This window comes from Mustela nivalis (assembly GCF_964662115.1).
Source record: "Mustela nivalis genome assembly, chromosome: 2".
NCBI classification, from domain to species: domain Eukaryota; kingdom Metazoa; phylum Chordata; class Mammalia; order Carnivora; family Mustelidae; genus Mustela; species Mustela nivalis.
In genome coordinates this window covers 47594126-47620115 of record NC_139021.1, presented here as the reverse complement: position 1 = coordinate 47620115, position 25990 = coordinate 47594126, and the positions used below count along the sequence as shown (strand labels likewise).

The 25990-nt window shown below is 36.4% G+C and overlaps 1 protein-coding gene and 1 pseudogene across 2 annotated transcripts in view; both read right to left on the bottom strand.

Annotated features, from left to right (window-relative positions):
* Positions 1 to 25719, bottom strand: part of RMDN1 (regulator of microtubule dynamics 1) — a 38259-nt gene extending 12540 nt beyond the window's left edge. Inside the window, exons 1-4 of the mRNA XM_082722615.1 lie at positions 25578 to 25719; positions 16449 to 16545; positions 14519 to 14678; positions 5095 to 5184 (exon numbers count right to left, since the gene is read on the bottom strand). Of these exons, the coding sequence (XP_082578741.1) occupies positions 5095 to 5184; positions 14519 to 14678; positions 16449 to 16545; positions 25578 to 25692 (462 nt within the window). The 5' untranslated portion in view covers positions 25693 to 25719. The remainder of the gene's footprint in view (positions 1 to 5094; positions 5185 to 14518; positions 14679 to 16448; positions 16546 to 25577) is intronic.
* On the bottom strand, positions 21634 to 24092 carry LOC309859112 (L-lactate dehydrogenase A-like 6A pseudogene; annotated as a pseudogene). The gene has a single exon. The product of its transcript is annotated as an L-lactate dehydrogenase A-like 6A pseudogene (transcript).
* Positions 25720 to 25990: the final 271 nt, after the last annotated feature.

Genomic DNA, 25990 nt, shown 5'->3' with positions numbered 1-25990 from the left:
CATTGTTAGTGTATTAGAAAACACTGATTTCTGTACATTGACTTTGTATCCTGCCACGTTACTGAATTGCTGTATGAGTTCTAATAGTTTGGGGGTCAAGTCTTTTGGGTTTTCCATATAAAGAATCATGTCATCTGCAAAGAGAGAGAGTTTGACTTCTTCATTGCTAATTTGGATACCTTTTATTCTCTTTGTTGTCTGATTGCTGTTGCTAGGACTTCTAATACTATGTTGAACAAGAGTGGTGAGAGTGGGCATGCTTGTCGTGTTCCTGATCTCAACGGGAAGGCTGCAAGCTTTTTCCCATTGAGGATGATATTTGCTGTGGGTCTTTTATAGATAGGTTTTATGAAGTTCAGGAATGTACCCTCTATTCCTATACTTGGAAGCGTTTTAATCAGGAACGGATGCTGGATTTTGTCAAATGCTTTTTCTGCATCAATTGAGAGGACCATGTGTTTCTTCTCTCTTTTCTTATTGATTTGTTCTATCACATTGATTGATTTGCAAATGTTGAACCATCCTTGTAACCCAGGGACGAATCCTACCTGGTCATGGTGGATAATCTTTTTAATGTGCTGTTGGATCCTGTTTGCTAGGATCTTGTTGAGAATCTTTGTATCCATATTCATCAGTGATATTGGTCTGAAATTCTCCTTTTTGGTAGGGCCTTTGCCTGGTTTGGGGATCAGGGTAATGCTGGCTTCATAAAAAGAGTCTGGAAGTTTTCCTTCTGCTTCAGTTTTCTGAAACAGCTTCAGGAGAATAGGTGTTATTTCTTCTTTGAAAATTTGACAGAATTCCCCCAGGGAATCCGTCAGGTCCTGGGTTCTTGTTTTTTGGGAGGTTTTTGATCACTGCTTCAATCTTGTTACTAGATATCGGTCTATTCAGGTGGTCAATTTCTTCCTGGTTCAATTTTGGGAGTTTATAGTTTTCTAGGAATACATCCATTTCATCTAGGTTGCTTAGCTTATTGGCATATAACTGTTGATAATAACTTCTGATGATTGTTTCTACTTCCTTGGTGTTAGTTGTGATCTCTCCCTTTTCATTCATAATTTTACTAATTTGGGCTTTCTCTCTTTTCTTTTGGATTAGCGTGGCCAATGGTTTATCGATCTTATTAATTCTTTCAAAAAAATAGCTTCTAGTTTCATTGATACGTTCTACTGTATCTCTGGTTTCTATCTCATCGATCTCTGCTCTAATCTTGATGATTTCCCTTCTTATGTGTGGAGTTGGTTTGATTTGTTGTTGATTCTCCAGTTCTTTAAGGTGTAGAGACAGCTGGTGTATTCTGGACTTTTCAATTTTTTTGATGGAGGCTTGGATGGCTATGTACTTCCCCCTTAGAACTGCCTTTGCTGTATCCCACAGGTTTTGGACCGAAGTGTCTTCATTCTCATTGGTTTCCATGAATTGTTTCAGTTCTTCTTTGATCTCCTGGTTGATGCAAGCATTCTTAAGCAAGGTGGTCTCTAGCTTCCAGGTGTTTGAGTTCCTTCTGCACTTTTCCTTGTGATTGAGCTCCAGTTTCAAAGCACTGTGATCTGAGAATATGCAGGGAATAATGTCAGTCTTTTGGTATCAGTTGAGTCCTGATTTGTGACCCAGTATGTGGTCTGTTCTGAAGAAGGTTCCAGGTACACTTGAGAAGAATGAGTATTCTGTTGTTTTAGGGTGGAATGTTCTGTATATATCTGTGAGGTCCATCTGCTAATGTGTCATTCAAGGCTCTTGTTTCTTTATTGATTTTCTGCTTCAATGATCTATTACTGAGAGAGGCGTGTTAAGATCTCCTACTATTAATGTATTCATATCAGTATGACTCTTTATCTTGATTAATAGTTTTCTTATGTAATTGGCTGCTCCCATATTGGGGGCACAGATATTTACAATTGTTAGATCATCTTGGTGGATAGTCCCTTTAAGAATGATGTAATGTGGGGCGCCTGGGTGGCGCAGTGGGTTGGGCTGCTGCCTTCGGCTCGGGTCATGATCTCGGGGTCCTTGGATTGAGCCCCGCATCGGGCTCTCTGCTCCGCAGGGAGCCTGCTTCCCCCTCTCTCTCTCTCTCTCACTGCCTGCCTCTCTGCCTACTTGTGATCTCTGTCTCTCAAATAAATAAATAAAATCAAAAAAAAAAAAAAAAAAAGAATGATGTAATGTCCTTCTATATCTCTGACTATAGTCTTTAGTTTAAAATCTAATTTATCTGATATGAGAATCACTACCCCGGCCTTCTTTTGAGGCCCATTGGCATGAAAGATGCTTCTCCATCCCTTCACTTTCAGTCTGGGTGTATCTTTAGGTTCAAAATGGGTCTCTTGTAGACAACATATGGATGGGTCCTGTCATTTTATCCAATCTACAACCCTGTGTTGTTTTATGGGCGCATTTAGGCCATTCACATTGAGAGTGATTATTGATAGATACGTTTTTATTGACATCGTGTTACCTTTGAAGTCTTTCTTTCTATAGACTGTCTCTATATTTCTGTTCAATTATATTTTTAGGATTTTTTCTCTTTTATAGAACCCCCCCTTAATATTTCCTGCAGTGTCGGCTTGGTGGTTGCATTGTCTTTTAAGCCTTGCCGGTCTTGGAAACTCTTTATCTTTCCATCCATTTTGAATGTCAGTCTTGCTGGATAAAGTATTCTTGGCTGCATGCTCTTCTCATTTAGTGCCTTGAATATATCTTGCCAGCCCTTTCTGGCTTGCCAGGTCTCTGTGGACAGGTCTGATGTTATTCTGATGGGCTTTCCTCTGTATGTAAGGAGCTTCTTTGTCCTAGCCGCTTTCAAGAAGGTCTGCCTACAATTATAATTCTTCATTCTTACTATTAGATATCTCGACGACTTTCAAGAATCTATAATCTTGGGGGAAAACCGTTCTGCCTCTAGTATATGAACACTGGTTCCATTCGTGAGATTGGGAAAATTTTCATGGACAAGTTGTTCTACTAGATCTTCTAGACTTCTTTCTTTCTCCTCCCCTTAAGGGATTCCAGTAATTCTGACGTTGGAACGTTTCATGGCATCATTTATTTCCCTGATTCTGTTTTTGTGGCTTCTAAGCTGTTTGTTTCAGGCTTCTTCCTGATCCTTTCTGTTTGTCCTCCAGATCACTAATTCTATCTTCTGTCTCAGTTACCCTAGCTTTTAGAGAATTTAGATTAGATTGGAACTCATTGAGAGCATTTTGAACATCATCCCTGGTGGTTTTCAGTTCTGCCCTAATCAATTCCGTTTGGTCATCCATGGCTTTCTCCAACCTAGCTATTGCCTGGACAATTGTTAGCCTGAATTCCCTTTCCGATATATTGTCTATGTTGATAGCCATTAGCTCTGTTGTAGAAGGCCCATCCTCTGTATTTTTCTTCTGTTGGGCATTCCTCCTCCTATTCATTTTGGTGAGAGATGACTGATGGGATATAGCTGGATGTATCGACAGTGGTGCAGTCAAGGCGCACCCTGGAATGCTTTTGAACAATCAGGATTCCCCACCCAAATGAGAGAAAAAGGAAAAGAAAAAGAAAAAAAAGACAGTGAGACAGGAAAAAAAGGGAAGATAAGAGAGAAGGCTCAGCCCAAATGGGCCCCAAGGTAAGATTTATGAAGTATACAAACAAAAACAGACAAACAAAAAGACTGATAAAAGTATATGACAAGAGAAAAAAGTATATATATATATATATAAAAGCAAAAAAAAGGAAGAACCTTGTCAAAAAGATCCCCAAGTATAGGATTTATATACTATCAGGAGAAACACAAATACACAGAAACACTGGCAGAAGAAAAAGATGGGAGAGTGGTTATAAATTCTCACTGTGTTCGAGGAAGGTTATTTTGATTCCTCCTAGATGTATCTTGATATCTTTGTTAAAGGACTCAACTTTCCTAAGCTAAAGGGGGATTAAGAATTTGTATATGTATAGGGGTAGCATTGATTGGGGAAAGGGGATTACCTTGAAGTTTAACTCTATATGAATATTAGAAAATAAAAATAAAAAAAGAATAGACTAAACTAAAAAAAAAATATGGAACATTTCACGAATTTGTGTGTCATCCTTGTGCAGGAGCCATCCTAATCTTCCCTATATCATTCCAATTTTAGTATATGTGCTGCCGAAGCGAGCACTCTTCCTTTGTATTTTTGAAGTGGTCTAATATATCAAAAGAGAAATAAATAAGCTGAATTTTTAGTGGCAGTTTTTCCAGAGTTTTTGTTTAGTTTTGTTTAGGACAATGAGGTAGTGTATATGGCACATCATGAAATACACAAACTCCGGGAGAATATGTGACATCTAAGGACGAACTTACTATAAAGAAGTAACTTCAGGGGAAATATTAAAACATAAAATAGGGGCGTCTGGGTGGCTCAGTGGTTTAAAGCCTCTGCTTTTGGCTCAGGTCATGATCTCAGTGTCCTGGGATCAAGCCCCACAACGGGCTCTCTGCTCAGCGGGGAGCCTGCTTCCTCCTCTCTCTCTGCCTACTTGTGATCTCTTAAAAAAAACCCAAAAAACGTAAAATACACAGAGATAATTATCGTAAACAGTACTACTACTATTGGGAGTGGTTTGTCAGTTGGGTTTGATTTTATACCAGACCACACCTTGGGGTATTCACTACCTCATATGGTTCCCTCCCATATAATCTGGTCTTGGCCACATGACTTGTTTAGGTTCACAGGATATTACCAAGTGTGATGTAAAACAGAAGCTTGATAAAAGTTTGCACATTGGAATTTTATCTTGGAATGCTTATTCTTGGAAGCCAGCTACCATGCTATAACGAAGCTGAGGCTAGACTACTAAATAATGCAATGGAAAATGGAGAGAGAGAACCCATGATATAAGAGACCATCTCGTACATTCTGTCCAGCTGAAGACTGAGGTGAAGGCAGCCATCTGAATGACCTCAGCTACACCAGACCAGAAGTACCACTACAGAGTTAACACACAAAATATTGAGAAATAAGCTGTCACTGCATTAGACCTCTAAGTTTTAGGTGGTTTGCTATTCAGCAATAGATAAGTAAAACAATTTTATTTAAAAAGCTAATTACTTTTAAAATTCATCAGTACCTCAAAATGCTCCTTGATAATGTAGGCATTTGCAATTTTAGCCTTGATGCCTTCATAATCTCCAACATCACTAATACAGATTGCATACCACTAAAAACAGAAGAAAAAAACATGTAAGAATAATATAAGAATATAATATAATAATATTAAATAAAATAAATTCTGATGCCACTATAAAAGCTAGGTCTCCTGATAATAAAAAATAAAATAAAATAGATAAAATAATATAAGAATATAATCTACTAATATTCCATTCAATACAAGGTAAAACTGAATAGTTATTCCTCAGTAGTCATTCTCATTAAGCAAAAACTTACAACCTTGAGATCAAGGTTGGGAATATATTAGGCTGTAAAAAAGTCTCAAGTTTTAAAAGATAGAAACCAGAGTATGTTCTCTGACCACAGTGAAATGAAAATATTTTAATAAAAGAAGGAAATCTGTATAATTCACAATTATGTGGAAATTTAAAAATTCCTAGGATAGCTTAGTTGGCTAAGTGTCCTACCCTTGGTTTCGGCTCAGGTCATGATAACCAGGTCATGAGACCAGATGAAGCCGTGCGTCCGGCTCTGTGCTCAACAGGGAGTCTGCTAGAGAGTCTCTCTCTCCCTCACCCTTTGCCCCTTCCCTATCTCTCTCACTAGCTCTCTAATAAACAAATCTAAAAAAAAAAAAAAAAAACCCACATTCCTAAATAACCAATGAGTCAAATAAGTCACACAAAAAATTTAAAAATCCCTTGAAAAGAACAAAAAAAAAATACGACATAACAAAACTTAAAGGATTCAGCAAAGTTGTATTCAGAAGGAAACTTATGGCTATAAGCTACCTTAAAGAAAGTTATCAGTCAATAACTTCACCTTAAGAAACTAGGAAAAGGGGCCACCTGGGTGGCTCAGTGGGTTAAGCCTCTGCCTTCAGCTCAGGTCATGATCTCAGGGTCCTGGGGATCAAGCCCTGCATCAGGCTCTCTGCTCAGTGGGGAGCCTGCTTTCCCCTCTCTTTCTGCCTGCTTCTCTGCCTACTTGTGATCTCTCTGTCAGATAAATAAAATCTTAAAAAAAAAAAAAAACTAAGAAAAGAGCAAACTAACCCAAAGTAAGCAGAAAGAATGGAATAATAAAGATAGAGTGGAAATAAATAAAATATGGGGAAAATGGGGAAAGGAGCAAAACCAAATTAATTCTCCGAAAGGATCAACAAAATTTACAAGCCTTTAGCTAAACATAAAAAGAAAAAAGAAAAATTAATAAAATGAGGACTCAAAGAATACATCTATTATTACTAACCTCAGTAATAAATCTAGGGATAAAAAAGATTAAAAGGGAGTAGTAGCAACAACTGTACCGGAACACATTAAGTGATCCACCAAACATGAAAAAATTCCTAGAAACAAGATACAATCCAATTGACTTAGAATAAACAAAAAATCTGACAAACAAATAATAAGTACTACTACAGAGTTAGTAATCAAACGAATTTCCAACAAAGCAAACACCAGGATCAAATGGCTTCACTAACAAATTCTACCAAACGTTTAAAGAAAATTAACACCAAGCTCCTCTAAACTCTTCCAAAAAATAGGAAATCAATGAACATTTCTTAAGTATTCTCTGACACCAGTGCTACTGAAACCAAAACCATCACAATAAAAGAAAACAGAGTTGCAAAAACTCTCAATAAAATACTAATAAATTGAATTCAGTAGAACATTAAAAAAATCACTCACCACAATGAAGTGGGATTTATCCCTGGAATGCAAGAATAATTCAACATACACAAACCAATCAATGTGATCCATCACTAATAGAAAAAAAAAATCTTCTGATCATTTTGATACAGAAAAAACATTAAGACAAAACTTGACATCCATTCATGGTAGGAACCCCCAGTAAGTTGAATTAGAAACAGAAGGAACATATCTAAACAAAATAAAGACCTGAAATTATTAAACTCCTGGAAGAAGACAGGAATAAAGCCTCTTGACATGGGTCTTGGTAATGATTTTTTGGATATGTCATCTAAAGCACAGGCAACCAAATAAAAAACAAGTGGGACTACATCAAGCTAAAAAGCTTCAGCAAGGAAAAAGAAACCATCAACAAAATGAAAAGGCCTATCTAATGGGAGAAAATATTTGCAAACAATATATCTACTACAGGTTTAATACCTGAATTATAATTCATACAATTACATACAATTCAATACCAAAAAACCAACAATTTAAAAATGGGCAGAGAAAAGTCATAATAGACATTTCCCCAAAGAAGATATTAGAAAGGCCAACAGAAGATACACAACATCAATAGTCATTAAGGAAATGCAAATTAAAATAGCAATGAGGTATCACCTCACCCCTGTTAGAATGTCCACCATCAAGAGATAAATGCTGGCGTGGATGTGGATAAAGGGGAACCCTTATGCACTGTTCGGATTCTAAACTGGGATACTCAATCCTCAAAAATTAAAAATACAATTACCATATGATCTAGCAATTCTACTTGGAATTTATAAAAAACAAAAAATGAAAACACCTACTTGAAAAAATATCTGCATCTCTATGTTCATAGCTCGTTTGCAACAGCTAAAATGGAAACAACTTAAGTTCAGATCAACAAAATGGATAAATTAGTTGTGCTGTATGTATACACACACATACACACACAATGAAATATTATTCAACCATAAAAAGTAAGGAAATCCTGCCATTTGCAACAACATGGAGGGACTCTGAAGGCATTATACTAAGTGAAATAAAAATACTGTATGATCTCATTTACATGTAGAATCTTAAAAAAAAAAAAAAATCGTAAGACTTGTGGTTACCAGAGGTATAGAGCTGGTGGAGGAGGAATTGGAGGAAGGTGGTCAAGAGGTACAAACTTCCAGTTATAAGATAAATACAGTTGAACAACACAAATTTAAACCATGCAAGAGCCACTTATACACAGATTTCTTGTGAGAAATATAGTAATGTAAATCTATGGTCCTTTTCATTTCTTTTGGAGTAGTCTCTTTTTTGTAACTTTATTGTAAGAATACAGTATGTAAGCCATACAAAATATGTACTGATTATTTGTTATAAAAGCTTCCAGTCAACAGGTTATTATAGTTGTATTTTGGGGGAGTCAAAAGTTCTATGTGGATTTTCAACTGCACAGGAATCAGCGCCCTTCTCCCCATGTTGTTCAAGGGTGAATGGTATTATGGATGTAATGTACAATGTGAAAACTACAGCTAATACTGAAATATGATATAATAGGAAAGTTCATAAGAGAATAAACCCTAAGAGTTCTCATCATGAGGGAAAAAATTTTTTCTTTCTTTCCTTTTTATCACATCTATATTAGAAGATAGGCATCAGCTGAGCCTACTGTAGTAATCATTTCACAATATGTACAAACCAAATCATCATGCTGTATGCCTTAAACTTACAATAATGTATACCTATTCTTTCCCAATAAAATCAGAGGGAAAAAAAAAGAACTGAAGAGTAGTATCTCTTATGATGCAGAATTCAACAAAATAATGGCAAGTTGAATTCAGCAGCAAATGAAAAGGATTACACAACAAGACCACATGGGATTTATCCCAAAATACAAGGGTGGATTACCATATGAAAATTAATTAATGCAAGATACCACATTAATAGAATGAAGGGGGGAAAAACCAACATGATCATCTCAGCAAACACAGAAAAAAGCATCTGACAAAAATCCAACACCTTTTCATGATAAAAACACTCAACAACTACGAATGAAAGGGAACTTTCTCAATCGATAAAGAGCATTTATGGAAAACCCACAGCTAACATCATAGCAAATGGTGAAAGCCTAATAGCTACCCTCCTATAATCAGGGACAAGACAAAGATATTCACTCTTGTCACTTCTACTCAACACTGTACTGAAGTTCTAGCCAGGGAAATTCAGCAAGGTAAAGAAATATCAGGTGTCCAAGCTGGAAAAGAAAAAAAAACTATGGATAATTTATAAACATGTTGATAATATAGAAAAAAACTAAATCTACATAACAACCAATAGAACCAATAAAGGAGATAAGCAAAGCTATAGGACATAAAATTAATATACATTAATATACAAGTATTAGTTACACTTCTATATGCTAGCAATAAATAATCTGAAAATGAAATCAAGAATTCCAATAGCATGGGGCGCCTGGGTGGCTCAGTGGGTTAAGCCGCTGCCTTCGGCTCAGGTCATGATCTCAGGGTTCTGGGATCGAGTCCCGCATCGGGCTCTCTGCTCAGCAGGGAGCCTTCTTCCTCCTCTCTCTCTCTCTGCCTGCCTCTCTGCCTACTTGTGATCTCTCTCTGTCAAATGAATAAATAAAAAAAAAAAAAAAAAAAAGAATTCCAATAGCATCAAAAAGAATACTTAAAGAATAAATTTAAATCCAAAGACATACAAGACTTGAAGACTGAAAATTACAAAACAGTGTTGAAAGAAGAAAAAGATCTAAATAAATGAACAGATTCAAATGAACAGATTTATTTAGATCTTTAAATAAAAGATCTAAATAAATGTCTTCCTCTGTGGAGGAAGACACAATGCTGTTAGGATGGCAATACTCCTCAAACTAACCTACAGATTCAATAAAATCCCTATCAAAAACCCAACTGGCTTCTCTGCAGAAATTTACAAGCTGATCCTAAAATACGTATGGAAACTGAAGGAACTCAGAATGGTCAAAACAATCTTGAAAAAGAAGAGCTAGAAGACTCACAGTTCCTTATTTCAAAACTTACCACAAAGCTATAGTAATCAAGACACTGTGATACTGGCACAAAGACAAACAGGTCTACACTCAGACAAATGAAATTGAATTGAGAATTCAAAAATAACACATTTATGTTCAACTGATTTTTTCTTTTTTTTTTTTTTTTAAAGATTTTATTTATTTGACAGAGAGAGACACAGCGAGAGAGGGAACAGAAGCAGTGGGAGAGGGAAAACAGGCTTCCTGCCGAGCAGGGAACCCAATGTGGGGCTCGATCCCAGGATCCTGGAATCACAACCTGAGCCGAAGGCAGATGCTTAGCAACTTGAGCCACCCAGGTGCCCCTGTTCAACTGATTTTCATCAAAGATGAAAATGGAGAAGGAACAGTCTTTTCAACAAATGGAGCTAGGACAACTATATATTTATATGCAAAAAAATGAATTTGAACTCCTATCTCAACCATGTATAAAAAAGCTAACTCTTGGGGCGCCTGGGTGGCTCAGTGGGTTAAGCCGCTGCCTTCGGCTCAGGTCATGATCTCAGGGTCCTGAGATTGAGTCCCGCATCAGGCTCTCTGCTCAGCAGAGAGCCTGCTTCCCTCTCTCTCTGCCTGCCTCTCCATCTACTTGTGATTTCTCTCTGTCAAATAAATAAATAAAATCTTAAAAAAAAAAAAAAGCTAACTCTTTTAAGGATCAAAGATCTTAATGTAAGAGCTAAAAAATACAGAACTCAGAAACAGACATAGATGAAAATCTGTGTTTTTTAGATATGACACCAAAAGCACAAGCAATCAAAGAAAACTAAACTGAACTTCCTCAAAATTAAAAAGAACTTGTGCATCAAAGCTTATCATCAAGAAAGTAAAAAAACAATCCATGGAATGGCAGAAAATATGTGCAAATCGTGTATCTAACTAGAGACTAAATGCCAGAAAATATTCTTAAAACTCAACAAAAGACAAACCTAGTTGAAAAAAACCTAATTGAAAAAAAAAAACCAAATAATTTGAATAGACATTTCTTCAAAGAAGATATACCAATGTCCAATAAGCACATGAAAAGACGCTCAATATAATTACTCATTAGGAAAACACAAATCAAAACCATACACTTCCCACCCACTAGTTTTAACTTTTTTTAATGGATAATTACAAGTGTGACCAAGAATGTGGAGAAACTGGAACCCTCACACATTGCTAGTGGCAATGTAAAATGATATAGGTCCTTTGAAGAACAATTTGACAGTTCTTCTGAAAGAATTACATAGGGGCACCTGGGTGGCTCAGTTGGTTAAGCATCTGAGCTGAGCGCCTTCAGTTCAGGTCGTGATCTCAAGGTCGTGCAACTGAGCCCTGCATCAAGCTCCCTGTGCATTCAGCAGGGAGTCTGCTCACTTCTCTCTCTTTCTGCCCCCTAAAATAAATAAATCTTAAAAAAAAAAAAATAGAATTACATATGACCCAGAAAATCCATTCCTAGACATATACTCAAAAGAACTGAAAACAGGGGGGCGCCTGGGTGGCTCAGTGGGTTAAAGCCTCTGCCTTCGGCTCAGGTCATGATCCCAGAGTCCTGGGATCGAGCCCCACATCGGGCTCTCTGCTCAGTGGAGAGCCTGCTTCCTCCTCTCTCTCTCTCTGCCTGCCTCTCAGCCTACTTGTGATCTCTGTCTGTCAAATAAATAAATAAAATTAAAAAAAAAAAAAAAGAAAGAACTGAAAACAGGTATTTAAAAAAATACTTATACATGGATGTATATTCATACTATAAACAATAGCCAAAAGTGTGGAAATAACCCAAATGTCCATCAACTAATCAATGGGTTAACAGAATATGGTATATCCATACAAAGGAATGTTATTCTTCCATAAAAAAGAATGAAATATTGATGCATTCTATAATGTGGATGGACCTCAAAAACATGGTAAGTGAAAGATGTCTAAACACAAACAATCCCATACTGTATGATGCCATTTCTATGAAATATCCTGAATAGGTAAAGCCATAGACACAACAAGCAGATTAGTGATTGTCAGGGTAATAAGAGGGAACAGAGAGTGACTATTTAATTGGACTTACTGGGTTTCCTTCTGGGGTGATAAAAATGTTCTGGAACTAGAGGTAATGGTTGTACAACACTATAAATGTATTAAATGTCACTGTATTGTGCACTTATAAAATGGGTGATTTTATGCTATGTGAATTTACCTCCATAAGAAAAAAAGTAAAAGCAAATGCTCACACAAAAACTTGTATACAAGTTATATACAATTGTATGTAACAGCCAAAAAGTGGAAATACCCCAAATGTTCACCAACTGATGGATAAACAAAACTGGTATATCCATACGATGGAATATGCAGTACTGTCACATGCTCAATATGGATGAACCCTGACAATATTATGCAAAGGGAAGGAAGTCAGACCATACATGCCACCTATTGTAATTCCATTTATATGAAATGTCTAGAATAGGAAAATTCATTGGGACATAAAGGAGATTAGTGCTTACCAGGGAATAGGTGCAGGGGAGAATTGGCAGAAGGTACAGGGTTTGTTTTGGGGATAACAGAAATATTATGGAATTAGTGCTGATGGTTGCACAACACAGGGAAAATGTGAAAAAACCACTTAAGTATATGCATTACAATGATGAATTTTATATCATGTGAAGTACATAAGTAAAACTAAAAGCAAGACTTCATCACTTGTTTACACGGACATGTTAAAGACAGTTAAAAGTAAAAGGACAGAGAAGGATATAATACGCTAACATTAAGCAAAAGAAAACAAGAGTTGCTATGTTAGTATCAAAGTGGAAGATAAAACTAAGAGTATTTCAAAAAATAAGGGGGATCATTTTACAGTAATAAAGAGATTAATACATCAGGAAAATATAATAACCCTAAATGTTTATATTCCCAATAGAAACTTTAAATTGCATGCTGCAAAAATTAATAAAACTGCAAAGAAACAGGGGCACCTGGGTGGTTCACTGAGTCAGGCCTCTGCCTTCAGCTCAGTTCATGATCTCAGGGTCCTGGGATCGAGCCCTGCATCCTACTCTCTGCTCAGCAGGGAGCCTGCTTCCCCCTCTCTGTCTGCCTCTCTGCCTACCTGTGATCTCTCTGTCAAATAAATAAATAAAAATCTAAAAAAAAAAAAAAACCTGCAAATTAAACAGACAAACTTACAATTATACTTGGACATTTCAATGTGTCTCTAAATAAATAATTTACAGAACAAGTAGATAGAAAATCATAAAGGTTACAAAAGGATACAAATGGTACAAAAGAACAACACCATTAACGAAACTGACCTGAATGAGATTTATAAAATACTCCCAACAATAGCTGAATAAACATTCCTTTCATGTGTACAAAGAACACTTAACAAGATGGACCATATTCTGGGCCATAAAACAAATCTTAACAAATTTAAAGAATCCATATCTATTTTATTTTTAATAAAAACCAGTATTAGTGGGGTGTTGAGGGAGACTGGCCCCTAAAGGGAGCATTTGGAAATGGGTGGAGATGAAATTTGCTTGTCACAATGACTTGGTAGTTATACTGAGGACAGTCCAACATCATAAAGTGATGTCCTAATAACAAAATACCAATAATGTCCCATGTGTCTCCAGAGTGCCAATTGAAAAGCATCATTCTAAGTCAGTTAGGAAATTCAAGAACTAGCAGAGTTACATGTGAAAGTTATACCAGCTCTTAGCTGTCCAACTGCTCTCTTCTCACCTCTACATAAAAATATAATGTACTATATAATGTAATAAAATAGCGTGCATTTTATTTAAAACCAAACAAGCACTGATAAAAATATGTATCACTGCAGCTGTGATTCCACATCAAACCTTGACAGTAAGAACTGGGCACTGAATTCATTCTTCACATGTGCTGGGCCTGGCAGAGGATGCCCACCTCCACCAGAGCCCCAGAGGAAGAATGAAACCCCTGGTGGAGAGGGCTCAGGTGACAGGCACCCTGCCTGTCTTAGAGCTTGGGAGGGGAAGGGGCCACGTGTGCAGCTCTGGTTTGTCTGCCTGAACTCCCCCTGGGCCACTGGAGTGAGCGGTTCCTGAGTGGCAGTGAGTGGAGGAAGAAGGGTGGAGAACTGTCTAGAGCGGTGCAGACAAGAGTCCCCCTCCTTCCTCCTTCAGTGTCTCTGAAATCCCCACAGGGGATCTGATGGCCACTGCAGGGTCCTACTTGCAGCCACAAACCTATGAAGCAGTCACCTTTTGCTCTGGCTGAAGGGGAATCAAGGTTCCGAGAGGGACAACTCTCCTCTTGACACATTGTATATTTGTATAGAAAATATACAAAATATATAATGTAAGGAAATATATAATGTAAGGAAAATGAGTAAACATTTGTCAAATCCTTATAGTACTAGGAATAAAGACATAGGCAATTCATGAAACAACACTTTCATTTAAAAATAAGCATTCACAAAAGTAATTTATCAACACACTAATGAAGATATAATAAATGTTCAAGAATACAAAGAAAAAAACTAGATCCTTTTGAAAAAATGTTATAAAGATAAATTTCTTTAAAATAGACAGATTTTCTTTCCTCTGTAAATTAGGAATAATAAGTAAGTATAGACCAATGTACCTACCTCTCACATGGTAACAGTTGCATTACTTTAAGCCCCTCACCTTATGAGCTGCAAAACTGGATTCATTTTTTTCTAGTGCTCTTTTTGCATACTCTAGGGCTTCATAAATCAGGAGTTTTTTCTCCTCTTCTGAGGTTCCACTAAGCTGAGCTATATCACGTGATGCCCGTGCCAATCGCCACAGTAACTCTGCATCTTCACTAATTTGAAATAAATATAAAATAACCATTTTAGCTCATATTTAAAAACTGTTAGAAGTCACATCACTAATGAATACATGTAACGGTCTTTCAGGTCAGTGAAGATATAGCAGTATCAAAAGCCATTATTCATAATGTTGTATTTTCACATAAAAACTTTATTTGCTAAAATTTCCTACAAAATATCCGGTATTATACATAAATATTAACTCTCCTATATCATCTAAAATACTAACTTCCTGGGGCACCTGAGTGGCTCAGTCAGTTAAACATCTGCCTTCGGCTCAGATCATAATCCCAGGGTCCTGGGATGCAGGCTCCCTGCTTCTCCCTCTTCTGCTGCTACTCCCCAACCCCTGCTTATGCTCTCTCACTCTCACTCTCTCTCAAATGACTAAATAAAATCTCTAAATAAATAAATAAAATACTAACTTCCTTAGAATGAATTCTTTAAATATTTGCACTACAAAATCATCATATAACTTAAGGCTTGAGACACTGCAGACAACTCACTAACTGGCTCAGATAGTACCGTAAAATCCACAAACTTTGGAGAGCAGGTCATGCTCTACAAAACAAAACTGCTATATTCCTAGCCCCAAATATAGTAACTGGCACATAATAGGTGTATGGTAATTATGTGTTAATAAATAAATGATTGAATATAACAGAATCTCAAAATAAATCTTATATTTGAATGTGTCATCCATGCCATGATGCATGGAAATATTTGAAGGGCACTAGACTCCTTGAAGAATTTCCATAGGAATATACTTATATAAGATAAGAAATGGTTAATAAATAAAATAGTAATCACAATTAAGAGTTAGAAATATTTTTAAAAACATTAAAACTCCTTTTTATCCTTTTTATTAAATGTTTGCCTTTAAGCCCATTATATATTTAACAAAAAACGGTATTCACATAAAATTTTGAAACTAAAGGTAGCAATAGTGTATTTATAATTAAATAAAGATGGAGTAACTATCTTATACCTTACTTTTCAAGTAATTACTGAATTGTCTATAAAATGCCAAACATGACACTACAAGCAACTAAGGGGAAAATGGAGAAGAAAAAGTGGATCTATAGACATTTAAGAAGCAAAATTGATGGGTCATGAAGAGAGAACTGATCTTAAGAATCTAAGAAAGGTAGCTGAAAATGACAACATTTTTAGTTTAGGATTAGGTAGATTTGTGGCCTGGAAATGCCAATTTAGCCTTATTAAACCTATTTTATTGGGCAGAATCTCCTTCCACCTACATTTTACCAAAAACTGACTGCACACTGATACTCTGGACTAATGTAATCTATAAATCTATATACCATGTAATCTAATACTAAAAACAGAAAAAGAAGGTATTTTTAGTTTCTCTAAAAACCTGCTTCTAAAGTGATACACACATACAATGATGCCATACAAACATCCTAATTCATTTACATCTTATGTCAATAAGAAATTCACTTAAAAAATGAGAAATATACCATATAGATAACCATATATTCAACAACTACCTCATATGATCCAAAGCAAAATAACAAAATGGAAAAAATGAGTAAGGAGAGTCACTTTTCCTAAATCGATGAGATACATGTGGCACTTGTGAATCATTTACTGTAAGAAACATACTATAAATTAAACTCTAAAAACTCTGCAGTAAAAACTTCAAAAATTATAAAAATTTCAAGCATCAGGAATCATTTTAATTGTTAAATAACATAGATTTTGAGGAAACTGCAAGCCCAGGCTTATCATACATTGCCTACCTTTCCTTGTATTGGGTCAGCAACTGATAAAGTTTTTCTGTTTCTCCACTCTCATATAGGTAGTCTGCTTGCTCAAGAATTTCTTCAACTCTGAAGACTAAAAATGAAACAAAGACACAATAAAGTAGGCTTTCCCAAGCCAAACGGCAACAAATCTAAGAAACATTTTCATATATAAGCAAAAGAAATTAGATATAAAAATTACCTAAAAATAAGGATCAGAAATTCTGAAGAATCTAGATGTAAGTGTAGTAGAGATAAAGATGAAGCTGTCACAACAAGTGACTTATTGAAACCACAAAAATTTAAAAAATTAGAAAACTTATTGTGGAACAAACCAAATATGATATGTTTTCAAAAATGAAGACGCAATTTCTCATGAGGAATTTATGGTACCCTTACCCTCCACACAACCTCTTTGTTGTTGTTGCTAAGTGTCCTCCATTGCAGAAAATAACGAGATATAACATCCATTTCCAGCACTGAAAATTATTAATTTGCAGGGACCGCACCATACTATTTCACTAGATTTCTCTTTATGACCTAACTTATCAGTATTATGGAAAAAGAGTCAAATTTATCATTGAGGGGTGCCTGCGTGGTTCAGTTGGTTAAGTGGCTGCCTTTAGCTCAGGTCATGATCTCAGGATCCTGGGATCAGGCCCCATGTTGTCATGGTTGGGGTCTCTGCTCAGTGGGGAGTCTGCTTCTCCCCTCTCCCTCAATTCCCTTCCCCCCTCCCCACTCTCCCACTCTCTCACTCAAATAAGTAAAATCTTTAAAGAAAAATTTGTCATCAAAAACTTAGATTAATTTAATTACACAGACTATCTGAAATTACCTCACTAGCACTCTGCTCCAACCAACTCATTAATTTATTTATACATTACTACAAAATATATAAAACATTTTTTTAAGACAATGTAATGCTCTAGCAGCATATTTCAGGTTGAATTTAATTTTTGAAAAATTAAAGCTAGATCAGAAAAAAAATCTTCGGAATTTTAAACAACTATGTAAAATGAAGTACTTTTTACTAAGTTAACATCATAATGTAATTATAAAACTAGTTTAAAAAAATTAAATGATAGGGCGCCTGGATGGCTGTCAGTTAGGCATCTGCCTTCGGCTCAGGTCATGATCCCAGGGACCTAAGCATTGGGCTTCCTGATCTGCAGGGAGTCTGCTTCTCCCTCCGCCTCTCTTTCTCTCATGAATAAATAAATAAAATCTTAAAAAAATAAAAATAAAATGACAACAGCAAATTCTTCTTTAATCCTACTTCAATCTGGTTAGATGTCATAGTTCAATATTCATATGGCTGGTTGATTTTCTTAGGTTTGCTTCCATTTCATTTTACATTTTTATCAGTGGCTTATTCTCCAAATTAAGGTTATAACAACCAAAAGTTTTTTGTTGTTTTTTTTTTTTAAATTTTATTTTTTTAAGTTATCTCTACACTCAACCTGGGGCCAAACTTACAACCCAGATATCAAGAGTTGCATCCTCTACACCAACTGAACCAGTCAGATGCCCCATAAACCCAAAGATTCTTAAAAAGAGAAAACAGTGGGACGCCTGTGTGGCTCAGTGGGTTAAGCCTCTGCCTTCGGCTCAGGTCATGATCTCAGGGTCCTAGGATCGAGTCCCACATCGGGCTCTCTGCTCAGCGGGGAGCCTGCTTCCACCTCTCTCTCTGCCTCTCTGCCTACTTGTGATCTCTCTCTCTGTCAAATAAATACATAAATAAATAAATAAAATAAATCTTTAAAAAAAAAAAAAAGAGAAAACAGTAATCTTAGCATTCTTCATCAGTATTTGTGGTAGGTAGAATAATGGCCCTAAAATGTCTACATCTTAACCCCTAGAACCTGTGAAAGCATACAGGTTACATGGGAAAGGGGAATTAAGTTTGTAACTAGAATTAAGGCTATTCAACCTTAAAACAGGAAATGATCCTGGATTAGCCAGGGGGCCTAATATAATCACAAGAGGCCTTCTTGTGGAAGAGGAAGGCAGAAGAAGGAAGTCAGAGGAGGTATAACAATGAAAACAAGGCCAGAGTGAAATGATTACTGGCCTGGAATATGGAGGAAATGGGTCTTCAGCTAAGGAATGTGGAAAACCTCTAGAAACTGAAAACAAGGAAAAAGATTCTCCCCTACAGTCTGCAACATAGCCTTGCCAACTTGTAGATTTTAATCCAGTGGGACCCACTTTGGATTTCTGAACTATAGAACTGTAAAATAATAAATTTATGTTGTTCTAAGTTATTAAGTTTGTGGTAATTTATGATAGCTGCTGTGACAGAAAGCTTATACAATATTAAATATATTGATGTGGCATATTTGAATGTATACAAGGTATGTGTAAATAACAAAGTTACATTTAATTCTATTCATTGACTCTTCTCAGACTTTCTGAGAAGAGTGATAGAGATTACGGTCCTTAACATGATCTAAGAATGCCGCATCTCATCACCCACATAATTAAAAGAAAAATATAGAAATTAAGTGAATAATTTAAAATAGTTTAAATCCTTTTCGTGTATACTATTCCTTCTTAACATCTTAAATCACTTATCTATTTTTTATTATACAGCATAGTACCATAAGCTGTCATATCTATGCTTTAAATATATGGTTTTTTTCCTTGATTCTTAAATAGAAATTTCAAAAACCATACAGTGTGCAACTTACCAGGAAAAAATGCACTTGCTTTGATACTACAAACTCACATAGGTACTAGATGGGAGCATGTAGACCACTCATATCTGCAAATCAGCTGTATGGGGTTTACTTGTTTAATGCTCTGTACTTTTCCTGAAAATATTTAAAAATAAGCTATGTTACTGACATAAAGAGACCATACTGTTAAAATGTACTAAACTTTTAAAATAAATGTAATAATGAATATCCCAAGATGAACTGAGACTTTAATTCATCTGTACAAAATCTAAATTTAGCCTAAAATGAATATGCCCAAGATCGTAATTATCAGAATTTTTTAAAATGTCATTGATATGACATAAGTTAGTAAACTTTGGTCTACTTGTTTTCTTGCTCTGTGTACTCTCAGCCATGTGAGATGTATCTGGACAAAAAAAAATATTCCTCAAAGTAAGCAAAATTGTTCTACTTCTGGAAATTTCTCCCTATAGGAATTATAAAGTAGAAAATGAGCATCTAGATTCTTCAGATACTTAAGGATTTTTCTCTGATGCTAGAAGGCTCTAAGTAGCAACAACATAATCAAAATTTACGGCAAATTTTCAGACCAACAATACTGTATCTCAGGAGCACTGGAAGCAGCACCTCTTGACACACCCTGTAGTAGTTATAAAGGAATACAGAAGGAGCACTCACCCCAGGTCTGTAGACTGATCAAAGTGGAATCAATGAAAGCATACGAAAAGAGCCAACTGAAGTGATTATATGAAGACCTTTACTTAAGGTAGGCCACTTGATTTATCTTTTAGGCATTTTACAAGTGAACTTTCACACACACACACAAGTACTGTGACTGTAGGGGCATACCTTGAAGTGCTTTGAATTTTGTCTATTTTAAAGAAATAATGAAAAACTTCCTACTGGAGTTTTTCAATTATGGCTGATAAGTAGGTATATGCCCTATCCTTTGTAAATATAGACGTTACCATTTTAAAAGAGTCCCACAACCCCAACCAATTGAAATGTCAAAACATACATATGTCCTTGAGGCACCTGGGTGGCTCAGTCAGTTAAGTGGGTGCCTTTGGCTCAGGTCATGATCTCTGGGTCCTGGGATGGAGCCCCACACCGGCTCCCTGCTCAGCAGGAGAGTCGGCTTCTCCCCTCCTCTCCTTCTGCCTGCCACTCCCCCTACTTGTGTTCACCCTATCAAATAAAAAAATGATTACCCCCCCGCCCAAAAAATTCCTAAGACATAGTTTGTCTTGAATCCAGCAACCTTGCTGAACTTAGCTAAAAATAAAAATATGTATATGCCTGGGGCACCTGGGTGGCTCAGGTTAAGCCTCTGCCTTCAGCCCAGGTCATGATCTCAGGGTCCTGGGATCGAGCTGCACATGGGGGCTCTCTGCTCTGAGGGGAGCCTGCTTCCTCCTCTCTCTCTCTGCCTGCCTCTCTGCCTACTTGTGATCTCTGTCAAATAAATAAATAAAATCTTTTTTAAAAAAATGTATTTGCCCTTAATTGTTAAAAATGATTCAGAATGATTGTATCCCAATAAATGAAGAAGGAAAAAATGTTTTAATTGGCCTCAATGAGAATGAAACAGCCCTAAAGAGAAGTAAGCAGTTTTTTGTTTTTTTAATTTTTTTTTTTTTTTCAGGATCATGACCTGAGCTGAAGGCAGAGGCTTCAATCCACTGAGCCACCCAGGCGCCCCGAAAAGTAAGCAGTTTTGATGAGTGAAATTATCTGAAGACCATTTTCTAAAAAATATGAAAAATAAAGATCACAGTATAGCAAATAGGAGACAAGATATATGCCAAAGTAAAACTTGTAAGGACTGATGAAATTATAGTTTTATAAACGTGGATCATTTTCCAAGTTTAAAAAAATCTGATCTCTATATTATATCAATAACTAATGTTTTTTCAAGGGCTTTGGCCTAGTCGCACAAATTATAATGGACATGCCCATCAACTAATTATAAAGTGACATTTTATTTAAGAAAACAAAGCTAAAGAAAAATCAAAGCAAGATAAATCAAAATCCATACTCTGTTCTTTGTATCTATTTTCTAAGTGCTCAAAATATGCTTGAAAACACAGGAAGGATTCTGTAATATAAGACAATTTTCCTTAAAATCTTTAATAAAGCCAGTTTAGTTTTCAGAATAAGTTATACCTTGGAATATTAAAATGTTATTTTTTTAAGGTCAAATCATGTTTTCATTTGGAGTTAGGACTGGAACTAAAATTTAGAATTGTTTGTATAAACTTTTATTTTTACATTTGTAGAGGAAATTGTAACTTTTTTTAAAAACATATAAATGAATATATATATATATATATATATATATATATATATATATATATATATATATATATATGCCAGCCAGAATGAAAGAATTAGCATATACTGGCTGAAAAGAACCAGAATTTCTGTAACACACTAAACACATACATCATTCTTCTAGACCAAATAGCAACCACACACACACACGAATTCAAGTTTATTCAGAAGTTTGATATACAGGGGCGCTTGGGTGACCCAGTGGGTTGAAGCCTCTGCCTTCAGCTCAGGTCATGATCTCAGGGTCCTGGGGATCAAGCCCCACATTGGGCTTTCTGCTAAGCAGGAGTCTGTTCCCCGCTCCCCCCCCACCTGCCTCTCTGCTTACTTGTGATCTCTGTCTGTCAAATCAATCAATCAATCAATCAAAAGTTTGATATACAATCATACAACCACTGTCTCTACTTTAATAACGTCAGGATGGTTCTAAATAACTTTAAAGCTTGTTCTCTTTCTAAATTTCCCAAAGTTTTTCTGCACTCTTTCTCAAACAGATTCCTCTTCAGGGGTCAGCTTTATCTTAATATGGTTTGCAATATCATTCCCTCCCAGGATACAAGGAACACTAACAAACACTTCTTCATTTATTTCATAGAGGCCTTTCGTTATAGTGGAAACTGTATGCACTCTCCTAAGATTCTTCTAAATGTTTCCTGTTAAGTCAGCTACAGAGAGGCAAACAGCCCAATTAGTATAACCTTTCATTTTAATCATCTCACAATCACAGGTTATCACTTCTCTGTGGACATTTTCCCAGTCATCAGGATCTTTATCTGTTCCTATATCTGAATTCAGATCCTTCAGGGGATACCAGCAATGTTCACTCCATTCCACACATGTACACCCAAGTCTCCATGTTTTCCAAGGATTCATGCTTTCAGAGTGGAAACTAAGTCTTTGCCCAATAAAGAAATGGAAACGGACAATGTCCAGATTACGGCCACTTCCAATAACATGGTTTTGGGGAATTGCACTCAATTTCCAAAATACATAAGTTAAGATATCCACTGGATTGGAAACAACTATCATTTTGCACTGGGGACTAAACCAGGTAATGTTGGAAATCATTAATTTAAAGATGGACACATTTCTCTTAACTACATCAAAGCATGTTTCTCCTTTTCCTGGGTGTGCACCTGCTGTCATAATCACTAGGTTGGAGTTTGCAGTGACATGGTAATCTGTGCTGCAAACAATATATGGCATTTTCATGAAAGAGCTGCCATGTTGAAGATCCACTGTCTCACCCTTCGTTTTTCCTTCATCAGCATCCACAAAGGCAAGTTCATCACTCAAGCCTTTTAATAAGATGCTGATAGCACATGCTATGCCAACTGATCCAGTTCCTATAGTAGAGATCTTACTGTGATAAATGGTCTCCTCTGAAGTTAAATTCTTAGTTAATTCACACCTGACAGTTCCCATTTTGGAGACAGGGATGAAGGACCTACTGTCCCTTAGGAGGCTGCATGCCACCTGGCAGGGACGCAAAACCATCCCTAGGCAAAAGACATTCGCTCCTACAGGGTCTAGTCTCCAGCTTGCCTGCAGGACTCTCCCAGCCCAGCTCATAGCAGCTGGCTCAAGAGGTGAAGGAAGGGAATGGAGGAAAGCCACACCAAAGTTCTCTGAAGTGCAAAGTAAGAAAACAGCTGAAAGCTTAACCCACTACCTCCCCACCCCAGCTCGGACTGCTGCAGCCAGCTCAAATGCCACTCTGGGATCACACCCAGTTCTCAAGCCCACTCCCAGTTCGTGGAGTCCCTCCCCAAGGGTCCAGCACCTTAAAATGTTTTTTAACTTACTGAAACTGCAGTGATTTTAAATAAAAGCACTTTTGAAAAAAGGACTATCACCATTAAAAGCTAAAGTTAATTTCAGCTTTGCTTTTCAAAGGGCCATATTTTACATCTTTGCATTCATTTCTGTATGGAAAGGATGCTAAAGCACACTGAAACTAAATGTGCAGACAAAAAAAAAAAAAGATTAGAGTACTAATCTCTACTCTGACACTTTGACTTTGAAGAAGTTAAACTGCAAACTTCTTTTTCAAAAGTTAATACTATAGGGGCACCTGGGTGGCTCAATGGGTTAAGCCTCTGCCTTCAGTTCAGGTCATGGTCTCAGGGTCTTCGGATCGAGCTCCGCATCAGGCTCTCTGCTCACTGGGGAGCCTCCTTCCCCCTCTCTCTCTCCCTGCCTCTCTGCCTACTTGTGATCTCTCTGTCAAATAAATAAATAAAATCTTAAAAAAAAAATTATTTAAAAAAAAGTTAATACTATAATGCGTGGAACCTGGCTAGCTCAGTCAGTAGAGGTCCTGACTGTTGAGGTCCTGAGTTCCAGCCTATGTTGGGTACAGAATTAATAAAAAAATTAAAAAATTAAAAAATTAAAAACAGACAGAAAAACAAAAATAAAACAAATCAAAAACACCTAAGATGGAACACACACAAACACAATGAGAAAAATAATCTAACAGCAACCACTGGGCACATCTCTCAGGGATACATTTTAAAAAATTATTATCATGTCATAATACAGTTTGTCCCTACTATTTTACAAGGTTGCTGTGAGAACTGAAGTTAGGTGAAAACTCCAAGGAACCAAGTCCTCTACTTTATCCATCATAAAAATTATATGTTAAAAAAAAGGAAAGATAAAACAAAAACAATTGTTAATTATCTGCTTTTTTTTTTTTTTTTAAGATTTTATTTTATGAAAAACAGAAAGAGGCAGAGGGAGAAGTAGGCTCTCTGCAGAGCAAGGAGCCTGATACAGAACTTGATCTGGGATCATGACCTAAACTAAAGGCAGTCACTTAACCGAATGAGCCATCTAAGCACCCCTTATATGCTCTTTTAAAGACAAGAATAATCATGAGAAATTGAAATCAATGACTAGCAGTTTTTACCTAATATTTTCGTATTCATCTATTACAACTTTAATAAGAACATCTATTCAAAATAAAATCTCTACTTCTTTCCCCAATCACTTCTTAATGACTAAAAAATGGGGACTATAAAAAACAAAAAAAGCTTGACACATAAATTAAAAATTTTTCTCTAATACACTAAAATTTTGCCTCTGTCACACACAACTGGTTTAGTTAATGTCTTTTAAATATGGCAAGTCTTGTTATGTACTTACCTAAAGTATATCAAATAAGAAATCAGAGTTTTTCTATTTTAAAATCAGTTACTTGATACTTAATACTAAACTGCATTTTGTTTGTAAAATAAATAAATAAATAAATAAGAATACTAGAAAATACTTTTACCTCAAAGTAACTGGGCATTTCTTAACTATATCTAGAAGAGTGTAATACCTTGGAATTAAGGAAACAAAAGAATTATTGTGTCATAAGGGCCAGATATAATCTGTGTTATATACCTCTCTCCCAATTCCTCAACCCCTTATAAATATAAAAAACATTCTTAGCCCAAAGGTCCCATAAAACTACTAAGTATTAAAAGAGTATTTCTGGGGCGCCAGGGTGGCTCAGTCGTTAAGCGTCTGCCTTCGGCTCAGGTCATGACCCAAGGGTCCGGGGAGCCAGCCCTACATCGGGCTCCCTCTCCCACTCCCGCTGCTTCTGTTCCCTCTCTTGCTGTCTCTCTCTCTGTCAAATAAATAAAATCTTTAAAAATAAATAAATAAATGAGTATTTCCCACTGAAGGAGCTATAGTTGCTGGAAGAAATTACAAATACACACACATATATTTATTCACACAGAGATATACAGATATAATATATATATAATACATATATATAAAATCAGACTCAATGATGAATAGAGAGAAAAGCAGAAATATTAGAACAAAGTTTCATTATTCAAAAATAACTCAAGGGGCACCTGGGTGGCTCAGTGGGTTAAAAAGCCTTTGCCTTCAGCTCAGGTCATGATCTCAGGGTTCTGGGATCGAGCCCTACATAGGGCTCTTGCAGAGAGCCTGCTTCTTCCCTTCTCTCTCTGCCTGCCTATCTGCCTACTTGTGATCTCTGTCTGTCAAATAAATAAATAAAATCTTAAAAAAAAAATAACTCAAAGTTAATATAACAAACATAATTATCTCTAAGTAGTACACATACTTAGCTTAGGCTTACCTTTGGCTGTGGCATGAACCATAGCAGCCTGGGAAAATACTTGGTATGCTTCAAAACCCAAATAAGGTAAAGCTGACAATAAAAGGCTTCTTTTGAAAGCTCCTAGATTTCCCATCACCTGTGAAAACAATTATGGTCAGAAATAAATCAACAGCAAAATATTGAAGGAATAGCTACCCTAAGCAAAAATTACATCAATTAAAAAAAAAATTACAGGGGCGCCTGGGTGGCTCAGTGGGTTAAGCCACTGCCTTCGGCTCAGGTCATGATCTCAGGGTCCTGGGATCGAGTCCCGCATCGGGCTCTCTGCTCAGCAGGGAGTCTGCTTCCTCCTCTCTCTCTCTCTCTCTGCCTGCCTCTCTGCCTACTTGTGATCTCTCTCTGTCAAATAAATAAATAAATAAAACTTAAAA